Source organism: Gasterosteus aculeatus, chromosome 16, assembly GCF_964276395.1.
Source record: "Gasterosteus aculeatus chromosome 16, fGasAcu3.hap1.1, whole genome shotgun sequence".
Classification (NCBI taxonomy): Eukaryota; Metazoa; Chordata; class Actinopteri; order Perciformes; family Gasterosteidae; genus Gasterosteus; species Gasterosteus aculeatus.
In genome coordinates this window covers 3,199,751-3,213,230 of record NC_135704.1, presented here as the reverse complement: position 1 = coordinate 3,213,230, position 13,480 = coordinate 3,199,751, and the positions used below count along the sequence as shown (strand labels likewise).

General features: G+C 45.4%; 2 protein-coding genes across 4 annotated transcripts; both read left to right on the top strand.

Moving 5' to 3' along the window:
• Nucleotides 1–3,186: 3,186 nt before the first annotated feature.
• gpr183a (G protein-coupled receptor 183a) lies at nucleotides 3,187–6,881 on the top strand. 2 transcript variants are annotated; one of them, XM_040202030.2, is made up of 3 exons: nucleotides 3,187–3,352; nucleotides 4,459–4,508; nucleotides 4,842–6,881. In XM_040202030.2, the coding sequence occupies exon 3, from the start codon at nucleotides 4,859–4,861 to the stop codon at nucleotides 5,996–5,998; it is 1,140 nt and encodes a 379-aa protein (XP_040057964.2). In that variant the 5' UTR covers nucleotides 3,187–3,352; nucleotides 4,459–4,508; nucleotides 4,842–4,858; the 3' UTR covers nucleotides 5,999–6,881. The 2 variants fall into 2 exon arrangements, with proteins under 2 accessions (XP_040057964.2, XP_077946920.1); XM_078090794.1 differs by lacking the exon at nucleotides 4,459–4,508 and having other exon boundaries at nucleotides 3,207–3,356; nucleotides 4,846–6,881.
• Nucleotides 6,882–10,683: 3,802 nt separating this feature from the next.
• gpr18 (G protein-coupled receptor 18) lies at nucleotides 10,684–13,480 on the top strand. 2 transcript variants are annotated; one of them, XM_040202386.2, is made up of 3 exons: nucleotides 10,684–11,130; nucleotides 11,626–11,676; nucleotides 12,198–13,480. In XM_040202386.2, the coding sequence occupies exon 3, from the start codon at nucleotides 12,205–12,207 to the stop codon at nucleotides 13,213–13,215; it is 1,011 nt and encodes a 336-aa protein (XP_040058320.2). In that variant the 5' UTR covers nucleotides 10,684–11,130; nucleotides 11,626–11,676; nucleotides 12,198–12,204; the 3' UTR covers nucleotides 13,216–13,480. The 2 variants fall into 2 exon arrangements, with proteins under 2 accessions (XP_040058320.2, XP_040058322.2); XM_040202388.2 differs by having other exon boundaries at nucleotides 10,987–11,091.

Here is a 13,480-nt window from a genome sequence, read left to right as displayed (position 1 = left end):
CACAGGGCTACACAGAGACACACAACCATTCACACTCACACACCTACGGGCAGTTCAGAGTGTTTGGACTGTGGGAGGAAGCCAGAGTACTCAGAGAGAAGCCACGCAGACAACATGCAGACAACATGCAGACAACATGCAGACCCCACACGCAGACAACATGCAGACGACATGCAGACCCCACACGCAGACAACATGCAGACGACATGCAGACCCCACACGCAGACAACATGCAGACGACATGCAGACCCCACACGCAGACAACATGCAGACAACATGCAGACCCCACACGCAGACAACATGCAGACAACGTGCAGACCCCACACGCAGACAACATGCAGACAACATGCAGACCCCACACGCAGACCACATGCAGGCAACATGCAGACAACATGCAGACCCCACACGCAGACAACATGCAGACGACATGCAGACCCCACACGCAGACAACATGCAGACAACATGGAGGCAACACGCAGACAACATGCAGACAACATGCAAACAACATGCAGACCCCACACGCAGACAACATGCAGACAACATGCAGACCCCACACGCAGACAACATGCAGACAACAAGCAAACAACATGCAGGCAACACGCAGACAACATGCAGACAACATGCAGGCAACACGCAGGCAACACGCAGACAACATGCAGACAACATGCAGGCAACACGCAGACAACACGCAGACAACATGCAGACCCCACACGCAGACAACACACAGACAACATGCAGACCCCACACGCAGACAACATGCAGACAACATGCAGACCCCACACGCAGACAAAATGCAGACAACATGCAGACCCCACACGCAGACAACATGCAGACCTCACACGCAGACAAAATGCAGACAACATGCAGACCCCACACGCAGACAACATGCAGACAACATGCAGACCCCACACGCAGACAACATGCAGACAACATGCAGACCCCACACGCAGACAACATGCAGACAACATGCAGACCCCACACGGACAGGCCAATGGGCGGAGTCAAAGCCAGGACCTTCTTGCTGTGAGGCTACAGTGCTAACCACCACACCACAACGTGTCATACTTTATGTATGTATGTACAGTGCATAAGAAGGGACCTAGGATAAGAATGCAACATATTTGTTACAAAACAAAAGTTGTTTGATGGTTATGGAACAAACACTAATTTATGACATCTATTCACTTCGATTAATCGTCAAAAGTTCAAAAAGTGTGTTTCTTGCACAACCAATTCTTTTTTTCTTGTTTTTTGCTTTTTTTCATAAATAGCCACAGAAGTTTCCTGTTAACTGTTGCAATCTTATCTGAACCGCGTGTGAAACAAGACAGTGGCACACTATCACAGACAGTCAGCAGCTTCTTGATAACAATAGTTTCAGCTTCTTGATAACAATCTTTGCCATGTACAAGCTTGTTATTTTGTTAGAAGTGTCTTAATTAGAATTAGATGATCGGCCAAAAGCCACATGTTGTCATCTTAGTCACATAAAGTAAAGGTGCCACAGAGATTTGTTCCTTCCAGTCGGCAGTGTGATCCGAATCACATAAGAGCCATGTAGCAGTTGAAAATAAAAGTAGCAGAAGCACTGTGCCAGTCATTTTAAGGTCCGTTACAAAGTAAAGTATAAATGGCATTTGATTATTTCCACAGATACCACTCAAGAGGATTTCCTTTTTAGGAGTTTTTTTGTCTCATTACTTCCTTGATTAAGCACAGGATATGCAGAGAACAGACTCCTATCAAAATGCTCCAGGCAGTGTGCATATTTCTCTGTGTTTCCGCACATTTTCATTGAAAATTTGTTATTTTTGTATCGCCATCATAGTTTTATATTTTCATGGTAAGCGTCCGACCTTTGGCCTCCAGCCCCGTGAATACCCGTGGGACAGCAGCCGGTCTGCCACGTGTCAGCGAGTTTGTGATCCGGCCGTCTGATGCCCAGTGAGTCAAACCCACAAGGCGAGCCGAGGGGAAGTAGGGCGGCTTCCTCTGCCTCGCCTCCGGACTTGTTTTGAACAGAGAAAAGTTGTGGTCAATAGAAGCGATGCTTCTTACAATGCTTCTGTATTCTGTTTTTTTTTTGTTGTATTTCTCTTGATTGCAGCAAGAAAAGGGGAGGAGGGGGGAGGGATTCAAAGGTGTGAAACCACAGGACAGCAGTTTGTACTCAACGCTCACCATGATCCAGAGCACGACATTAACCTAATAACACATTTTCTTGTCCTCATTTTCTTCCATATCGCAAAGGCTTGAACACATCTTACATTTCAAATGGTCTCTGGTCTCATGCTCTCCAAAGCGTCTCTGTGCTTTGAGGGTAGAGCTGCTCTACGCCTCACACGCGCTCCTTGCCCTCGCCTCTCAGCCTCTGTGGCATCCATGTGGTGGGGGTTTGGGGCCAAAGCACATACCACCTGCAATCTATGCTACTAACACCAAAACGCTCGCGCCTGATTTATTTCAAAAGCTGAATTGCGATCTGCAGCGAGATCAGTCATGAGCGCGGGTCTTCTTCTTCTTCATCTTTTCTAAAAGTTCAAAAAGATCAAAACAAAGGTGCTTCTGAAGCAACGGGGAAGTTCCTCATTCCACTGCCACGCATGTGTGTGAAAGACCAAGAGGCGCATTGATCAGAAAGTGCTATATGAAAACAAACCGGGACAAAATGAGAGATTTGTGAAATGCTTCTGAGTTGGTATTGGTATTAGCATAAGCGTTGTACGAAAGCAACTCTGGATCGTTTCATCTGTGCAGCTGAAGCCACATCCTCAAAAAGACGACACACACACACACACACACACACACATGTGAACACACATCCATGGGCAAAGGCAGCCACAAATACACACACATATACATCGACACACACACACACACACACACACACACCCGGCACACTGTATGAAAACAATATTTTTCTCATCCAAAATACGTTGTCACAGCACACACAATGGGCAACCCCCCCCCCCCCCCCCCCTGTGATCTTAATCAATCATCAAAGGCCAAATGTCATTACACGCAAGGGTGTTTTTTTTATTGCAATCAGTCAAGTGTTTCACCACTAGTGTGCTGGGAAAAAGAACATTTGAAAAGTTTAGTAAAAGAGAGAGAGAGGCGGAGACACACACACACACACACATGTGGGCAGAAAGAGAGAGAGAGAGTTTCAACAGGATATTTTGTCACTATGGTTACAGGCGGCCGATCTTGATTGCCGCGTGTCCTGCCGCTCACATCGAGGACAGATAGCTGTAGCGGTGTCAGGACCGCCCTTCTAGTTGTGATAAGTGTCAAGTCTTCTGGATCCATGTGACTTGAAGCAGAGGGAAAACGCACTGCATCCGTGAAGGTAGGTTCCACGCACAAACTACTGCTTTTTAAGTGTTGAACCGTTGCTGCTGACACAGCACCGCGTGTGAAGTGATCGTGGCGATTACATTCAGCTATGTCGGTTCTGCAATTTGGTTTCTTGTGGATTTAAGTTGTGAGAGACATTGCGTTTTATTATTGAGTCGGATATCTACTCTGCAAACTAATGAGACGTTTAAGCAAATTTGATATTGTTTTATGAAGGAAATTCAGCCCTGAAAATACACATTTACAGCAGAGTGAAAGCCGGAGTTCGTCGTCCGGAGTTACGAGGCAAACAACCGCTTCCATGCTGTTGGGACAGTACGCAGCATGTTGTTGATATAAAAGTTGTCATAAGAGTTACTTACACACTGTTCATGTGTGTGGATAATGCATTTAAATAAGAAAGGTCTATTAGAAAAGTCTTTCTTCACTTGTGCCAATGAGCCGGGAAGCGTGTTTCTTTTCTGCGCCGTGTGCTCCAGCAGAGCCGGCGGTAATTTTGGCTCCAACAATATGACTTTTCAACAGCGTGCCATTCTGAGGCAGCCCTGGGGAAGCTTCCTTCCTCACACACAAGGCCGTCTCTCAACGCACGGCCTTTCTTTTCCCCCCCATTCGGAGTAAATGTGAGAGTGCTGCAGCTGTATTCAGGATCCCAGTGATGCCAAGTTATTGTTCACAGACTTCCTCCATGTCACTTTTAGCTGCAAACAACAGCCGAGTCCTCTGAATCGGCCATCCGTTACTTTTCACACGTTTAAGTACAAGCTCATTGCTAAATGGGAAGTGAAAACTGGACAGATGCTTCACTTCAGACACACGGAAAAAAAAAAACATCTGACTTGTTCCCTGTTTTAGTTTTTTTACATAACTTTCACCTTTTGGGTGAAGAAATGTGAAGGCTTGATTGTGCAAGGTGTTGGTGGCTGCCAGTGACTAATGATAGAAGTTTGGTGTCTGTTGAGCTTTGCACATAAAAGAACCACATGGTGGCGCCACACGCCAGGGAATCAACCCTTTCTGCATCACGGGACACTTTGTGATGCACACTGTGCAGGTGACAGTTGACTTCTAGCCCTCTTCTCCTTCCCTTTATTCCAGATCTGTTCTTGTTTTGTTTCAAGCCCAATGCCTCTGGTGCAAAGATAAAGGTGAGAGTTGAAGTTAAAATGGTTGCTTGGTAAATCAGCTGAGAGTTAAAAAAGACTTGATATATGGTGAAATCGTAAGAGGGTCTTTAGTCTTTAACATCATCATATATTTTAGACTTTTACTTTTACCATTGCCATAGTTATATCGTTTAACAAAACTGCGAGGAGAAATTACAAATACTGTAACCTTCTTTTCGAAAGAAAGAAATGAAAATGAAATCTCATCAGAGTTTCATTTCAACACAGACACAGACTCATATCCGAGCAGAGAGAGAAAAAGAAAACACAGCGATGAAATAAATGTCTGATGTCTTATTTTCCTTTTATTTGCAGGTAGTGGATCCAAAAATATGAAGATGGCTTCTGCAGCGCCTGTGACCTTTGTCTTCACCTCCCCCAACAATGACTCTAACAAGACCACCTGTGACACCCTGTACGCCCACCGGGACTACGCCAGGGTCTTCATGCCTCTGTTCTACTGCGTGGTGTTCCTGGTGGGGCTGTTCGGGAACAGCCTCGCCCTCCATGTCATCCGCCCCAATATGAAGAAGATGAACTCCACCACCCTGTACTCTCTCAACCTGGTGGTCTCCGACATCCTCTTCACCCTCTCCCTGCCCGTGAGGATAGTCTACTACGCCCTGGGCTTCCACTGGCCTCTGGGCGAGGCGCTGTGCAAGATCTCGGGATTCGTATTCTACATCAACACCTACGCCGGCGTGAACTTCATGACCTGCCTCAGCGTGGACCGCTTCATCGCCGTGGTCCTGCCTCTGCGGTTTGCGCGGCTCAGGAACGTCAGCAACGTGCGTTACATCTGCGTGGGCGTGTGGCTGCTCGTCCTGGCGCAGACCCTCCCCCTCTTTGGAATGCAAATGACCAACCTGGAACCCGATGGCTTCATCACCTGCATGGAATACCCCAACTTTGAGAAGGTCGATAACGTCGCCACCATACTGATCGGCGGCATCTTCCTGGGCTACGTCTTGCCCCTTCTCACCATCCTCGTGTCGTACTCCGTCCTGTGCTCCAAACTCCACTTCTCGGCCAAGAGCAACCGTCTGACGGAAAAGTCGGGCCGGAGCCGCAAGGCCATCGGCGTGATCTGCTGCGTGTCCCTGGTGTTCATCGTCTGCTTCAGCCCCTACCACATCGACATCCTGCAGTACATGATCCGCAAGCTGGTGTCGAGCCCCGACTGCGTGGACTTAACGGCCTTCCAGGTGTCGCTGCACATCACCGTGTGCCTGATGAACCTCAACTCCTGCCTGGATCCCTTCATCTACTTCTTCGCCTGCAAGGGCTACAAGAGGAAACTCCGGAAGCTGCTGAAGCTGCACGTCAGCATGTCCTTCTCCAGCGCGGTGAGGACGTCACCCGAAGGCTCCTCCAAGGACATTCTCGACGGCAACAAGATCCAACTCAACAGCTGTACTGTGGGCTCCACCAGCGAGAGGCTCACGGAGAGGAGGTATCACCACGGCGAGTAGATGAAACAACCAAGGCACTAAGAGCTACGCGAAAGGCGAGGACCTTTTAAGCTTGAGGCCCGCTTTAATCAAGGCCAGTCAAACAGTGTCTTGCAGAGATTGTCCGTGAACATTGGAGTCCTGTTGTCGGGACTTTTGCCATATGGATCCGAGAGAAATCCAGCTGTTAACATAAGGACAGTTTTCTAAGTGCCTCAACAGAGCGACAGAATGAAAATCCAGCACTTCCCTTGTTTACATATTTTGTTATTAGTTATGTTAGTTATTAGTTATTATGAATGTCTCAGGGAAGCAGAGATCAGTGCAGCAATGGAAGGAAAAAGGACTGAATGTGAAGCATGAATCGGAGTTGAGGTGGAGTTGAAAACAAGTCTTACCCACATTCAAATTCTTATGCACTGGAAAAGCTCAAGTACAGCGTGTAAGGAGTGCAGCGGGACACTCAAATGAAAGCAAGAAAAACAGCGTAAAATGTGCAAACAGGCGATAACCTCACATCCGGTCCCATACTCACTGGGTTACTTTTATGAACCAACACGAGCTTCTTTCCAAAACACAATCACACTCACAACCTCAGTTCTTTATTGCCGCACAGTGTAATACCTCAAGAAAGTGTACACTCATCATTTCATGGGCTGCCAACTGAATTAAGCTTAATTAATGGTAAACAGCATGTATTTCTCTGTTTTAGCATTCATTTCCTCGTTGTAAAAGTGGATTGGTCTGTGATATCATTTAATTTAAAGGGGCCGTGAGGGTTTTTTCTTGTGAACATACTGTAGTTATGTTTACATGCTATACTATTCGCCATGATGCAAAGTGTTTATTTCCTGAGTTCCACCATCTGTGCTTTATTTTCCTCATTAAACATTTGCTGAGCTAATTCTTTGGGTACTGTGAAGCTTGCAGTCTTTCTTTGCTGGTGCGTTGCTGCATTTCTTGTTAGGCTGGAATGTAACCCTAATCCTAATCCTAACCCCTGTGGACCAGTGGATACGATTTACATACAATAATCCCTTGAAACATGGCAGATGTACGCACAATTTCAAAATTCCATTTTATTCATTTTAACGAAGACTAACATGCTAATAAAATGTCATCCAAATAAAGTCTCATCCAAATCCCTAAACTGGTAAAACTGAAGTGTGCCATCAGGTACAATGTGTGAAGCAGCTCCCTGGACAACGTGAAGCACGTGTGCGATGACTTTGAGATGCAATGTATTTGGTATGAAAATAGAAAAGCACATGAAAACCTACTTGTCCCATTCGTTGTCTATGGAGCAGCTCCACACTTTACACCCAATGACATCACACGTTACAAGACGGTTCTGTTCTTCGAGAGAGAACAGACATTGGTTGAACGCAGATGACACAAAACCTTTATATTGGATGTTTCCATTCAAATTTCTACAATTGTTAAGGTTTCGGAAGCTCTCGAGGGAGGCCTCACTCCTGTTGTTCTCGTCCCGGCCGGAAACGAGGACACTAATGAGTCAATTCATTTAAATTCAAAAATCAAAAGTTATTTAATAACTGAACAACGTAATAGGGATTACAATTACAAAGTGAAATTCTAAGCGAACAGTGGAATATTTCGCGAAATAGAGAATCCTCTGAGCAAGTCTGAAGTGACTTATCAACGCGGCTGCAGGTCAGATTCTCCAGTCCTTTCCCCCGCCATGGCCCTTTGAAAACTCTTGAGGTGTGTCTTCCTTGGTGCATTTGAATGTCATTGGCCTCTTCTCCAAAGGGTCACATCCTCCATTGTCCCCTTCACGTCGAGGTGTGAAGCTGCAGCCGTAACCTGAAACCTCACTGTACTATCTGTCCCTCACATCCCAATGCACTCAATGTAGATTCAGTTGGCTTCATGCCCCAATGAGTGAATTTAACAAAGCATACATCGTCTAAGTCTTCATCTTATAACTAGTACACTTTCATTACAACAACCCATCATTAATGATCACCGTTCATCACACTTCATCATAAGATCTAAGACAGTTCATGTGGTCCAATTCTCAAGACATTTGCCTCAGTCGGCTGCCTTACATGAAGTTGTTCATTTATTACCTGACAGGAGAAAAAACTCCCAAAAAACCCTCTTTGGGGATAAAATTGGAAGAAATCCATAAAGAACGGCAATTGGCATCCGTCCCCAGGTTTTAACATCACATTGTAACAGAATGTTAATGTGTACAGTGTTTATATGATTAACATGACTATGAATTGTGTTTGATTGAAATTGCATTCACTTCATCTAACATGTTAATGTAATAACTAATATCTAATAACACACAAACTATAATTCTAACACTAAACATCATTACACGTACTACAAATTCTATGACTAGACATTCACTTCTACTTAAAACCCTAACACAATACAACTGAGAACCACCACATCGTTAAGGTGCTTTTAAGTTTAAGGAATGATAGAAAGGTTTGGGGATTAGTAACAGTATGTAGTTACGGGTTTAAAAGGACAACTTGCTGGTCTGTAGCATAAGGCCAAACAGTCCGTAGCAAGAGACCTGATCTGTTTTCATCACCCACACATTACTCTGCACTTCGTTGGAGGAAGATGCAAATTGTGCAGTGAAGAATCACGCTGTGAATATCGGCATCAGTCATGGGAAACACCAGATCTAACACCCCATCATGAACAGGCCTCTGTGGTTGGTAGGAAGCGCATAAAGTGTGATGTACATCTACACTGAGCATCAGGGGTGGTGCATACTCTCATAAATACATAGAAGTAGGAGCATTATTTAAGCTATGATTATATTCTTCATTTTTCAGTGTTCTTTTTGATGTTTAATTAGTACTGGAACTGTCCACTCATTTTGCCCTTAGCTGTGTTGTAGGCTTAGTATGCTCACCACAACAGTCATTATGTTCCATATTTGACTGTTCATTTTTACTTACACACCTAAAATTTCCTTCTCGGAAAACATATCTTTGTGACGTCTTTGCTAAAGCATGGGGGGAAAAAAGCAGGCAAATCACACCCACTATATTTCTCAACCATCCCCCGTGTGTGATCACACCTATCCGCCCAACAGCTGGCCCCGAAACAAGGGCCAGGTAGAGAGTTGAGCAGAGTCAATGTCATCATGCTGGTGATGAAGCCCAGCAACAACAAAACCACAGAGAAATAGTGTTTACTGTGAGTTAAAGACAGTTTAGCACTTCAGCACCATTCAGCACAATACTAGAGGCGGGAAATCTACGACAGGATATGAGGTGCAAATGCTTCATCTCTCCCCTTTTCCTCTGTCCCCCGATCAAAGGACAGCGCTTGTTTTAAGAGGAATGTGCAAGAAGCATGTTGTGTTATTTCTGAAGTTTGTGCCTATAAGGATATTTGTTTTGAACTGTTTTCAGTTGATCATATTCTACAGAAACATATTCATCAATTTCATATTTCATTTCTGCAATAGATCTCCCTGAATGCCACACGGCCCCTTTAAGACACGCACCCAAAATATTAATCAAAGACGAGTATTTTTTTAATGTCTTTGTAAGAATGCCCGCAGGGGCTCTTTAACTTTTAGAAATAAAACCAGTGAGCCAGTGAGAGACAGACACAAAGAGACTGACAGCCGTAAAAATGGGGACACAAAAGGAGACACGCAGAAAGACAATAAATATACTGTTTTAAAAGTGTTACACTTTTAAAAAAGCTGAAAAATAATGTATTCAACCAAAAGGTCTGCTAAGTCACTTTCTTATGAATTGCCACAGTTAAAGAACCTAACACATGACTTTTGCTTCAACCACTGACGACCTGTGCAGGGACGGGGTTCCGCCTCTAGAGGACAGTGTGAAACTGGATCAAGTGGGGACGGTAAGAGGAAGTTAAATGGATCCTCCACCCGCAGCTGCAACCGCATCTAGATATTGACAGGTGTAACAACAGTATCAATTCCTCTTTGTTGGTTTGATATTAAGCAAGAACGGCAGACACCAAATGATTATGGGAAGGTGCAAAAAGACAGAAGATAGATACCCGTCACAATAAATTAACGTATATCGTTTCACACACACACATATATATGCGAATAATGAAAAGGACTTATTTATTATGGAGTTTACCGAGGCAGCCACATGACAAGTATCAAAGAGAGGAAAACATTGCACAGACTGTTGTCATAACAACATATTGCAATGAACACAAAGCGCCATCTGGCACGAGATTTTTTAAGACACATCGAGAGGACAAGCAGATAGATAGTTATTCCCTGGGAATAAGAATTAGCCTGAATGAGCAGCTTCCTGTGCACAACACTGTGATGAAACAAAGAATGGAAGTGAGTTTAGCACCAACATCTATAACGGGAATGGAAAGCACCAGAGAGGAGAAGTTTGGATTTTGCAATGTGCTCCGAGCCAAACGTCCTAATTCATAGTTGTCACCAGCTAACCCCTCCCCCCTCCACACACACACACACACACACACACACACACACACACACACACACACACACACACACACACACACACACACACATTAATCTGTATTCAATCCAGGTCCGGCCTGACCTTGAGCTACTTTACCTGAGGTATGCGCTTTGCATCCATTAAATGTAAAACCATCTCCCAGCATCAGCGTGAAGTGTCTATTACGGCCGTCTTATTTCCTGTTTATATGGCGACTGCCTCAACATCCTGTTTTTAATTACTTCTCTCCAGCAGCAGATGCTTCTCACAGCAACCTGCTGTGGATTACTCCCCTGAGAACTAATGTGCTGTGACAGACCCCACTTTTCCAATCAATAACTCGCCCTAAATCTGCCATCTCTCAGCCTGCCAAACCCACTCCCACTCTTAATGGCACATCATTTTCTGTAAGGGGGTTGTAATTGCAGACTGTGGAGAAGCTGTAGCCCTTTGTGTTGTGACTACGTGGATCACTGTAAAGGAATCTGAAGTACAGAAACTACGCTGCACAGGAAGTGGCTGGGGGCTCGACGCCGTTGTTCAGCCCACTCACCGTTTCCATCGCATTACCCTTTGAGAAGAGAAATTCATAGTTCCCCTTTTTTGGGCCGAGTGCGACGATAAATCGTCCCTCGCCGCTTCATAACCCGGGTGAGGCGAGCTTGTCAAGATGTTTGTGTGATTTCTGTGGTGAGTGCTGTCTTTTATTGCTCAGGGGAGACTACCTGTTCGTACGCTCAGACAGACGGGAGAAAGTTGTTTTAGCAAACCTGTTGTATAGTCACCCGTTTGTTTGTGTGTTGCCGGATAAAGTTCTTCTTTTAATTTTATTAAATTGGACCTTTACATAAATTGTTTTTCAGATTTGTACTGATCAGCCACACTTTGTGCAGACAGGACAGAAGCCAGATCATTTAAAGCATCAACTTGATTTTCACGTTGTTTCCATTGTTATTCCATTCTGCACAGTGTGACGTGTAAATGTTCAAGTTCTTTGCTTTTTTATGTATCTTCTAAGTAATAAAACATCTAGACATGCGTGGCCTTTTTCTCTTCCTCTATCACTTTCAGTGCAGCATCACGCCATTTTAAAATAGATATTCAAACTACTCAGCTGCAGATCTGGCCAACTGATGTATGTACGCATTTTTATTGTGTTATCTGACTATTCTGTTTTTTTCTTAGACTTCAAATTTGGTGGACTCATGAGGAGTAACTTCTACATAATGTTTAAAAGTAAGTCGTATTACCTTGTTTGCTCATCAGAAACCTATTTGTCAAACTGGCCATCAGTAATCATGTATTTTTGGAGGCGATGTATCGCTTCCCTTTAGTGGGTTCCGGGGGGTGGAGTCCATCACAACTTGCATCAGACACATTCAGTCTCCTATTCTTACACCTACTGAGAATTTGTAGAGTCACCAATTGACCCCCAGAGTCTTTGGACTGTGGGAGGAAGCCAGAGCACCTGGGGGGAACATGCAAACACTGAGGGGTGCTGGGCAGTTTCAAACTCAGGACCTTCTCTTCTCAACACACATTGTATACTCAAAAACCTTTTTTGTACATAAGAGAAACTCTGGGCCAAAATAGCACTTTTTCCTCATTAGAACTTTGCGAGTAGCACATGCCCTTTTAACATAAGTGAATTAACAGGACCTCACTTCCAATCAGGAAAACAAATAGGCTATGAAAGGCAAACAATGATGATAAAGGAACTGCTGAAGTGAAATAAAGACCTGTCTTGCTTTATTCAGTTTCAGAATGAGGCTGAATCTAAACTTCTCCAACATGTCGGAGGAGTCTGGCGTTTTGAGCCAGGGGCCGGTGGAGTACCGCATCGCAGGCCTGGTCTTCTACTCCTTCGTCTTTGCCATCGGGGTTGTGGTCAACATCACCGCTCTGTGGGTGTTTTCTCTTACCACCAAGAAGAAGAACTCGGTCACCGTCTACATGATAAACGTGGCGGTGGTGGACCTCACCTTCGTCTTGCTGCTACCATTCCGAATGGTTTACCACCAGCAGGATTTCTGGCCCTTCGGGGACATTTTCTGCCGGATCACCGCCGCCCTCACCATCTTCTACCCATCCATGGCCCTGTGGCTGTTTGCTTTGATCAGCGCGGATCGCTACATGGCCATAGTCCAGCCAAAGCACGGCAAAGAGCTGAAGAACATCCCAAAGGCCGTGGTGGCAAGCCTCGGCGTGTGGGTCATGACCCTGGGCGGCACCGTGCCCCTGCTCTTCTCCGGGGAAGACCCAGACCGAGCCTCCAACTTCACCACCTGCATCAAAATGCAAGACATCATCCACATGCGCCACGACAACCCCGTGAACTTCGTGCGACTCATCTGCTTCTTCCTGGTGCCCATATGCATAATGATCGGCTGCTACGTCGTCATCGTGGACAACTTGATTCACGGGCGCACCTCCAAGCTCAAACCCAAAGTGAAGCAGAAGTCCATCAGGATCATCGTCACGCTGATCGTCCAAGTGCTGGTGTGCTTCGTGCCCTTCCACGTGTGCCTGGTGCTCCGCTTGGTGGGGACGGGCAGAGACGGGGGGTACAGCACGTGGGCGGTCTTCACCACATTCCTGATGAACCTGAGCACAGTGTTGGACATCATCCTGTTCTACATCGTCTCCAAGCAGTTCCAGGACAGGGTGATCAGCGTGATCCTGTACAGGAACTATCTGCGGAGCGTGAGGCGGAAGAGCAGGCACACGCACACAGGCAGCATGCGGTCATTGAGCAACCTGACCGCAATGATATGAGACAAGCTGCGCAAACGCTGAACGCTCCGCTGGGTACGTGGTTCTTTGCGAAAAGGGATCAAAAACTCGCAATAAATTTCCGAGGCGTGATTTACACTCTCAGTGAGGGAGTGCTGCTGTTGTGGCAACAAACATCTGTGTTTTGGAGCTGAGCGACTCACCCATGAGACTTTAGATGTTTTCTGATGCATATTTTCCAGTGTCTGCAGCTCAGGTGTAACACATGTAGGCAAAGAATAAAGCTGACAATTGTTTAAAACAAAAA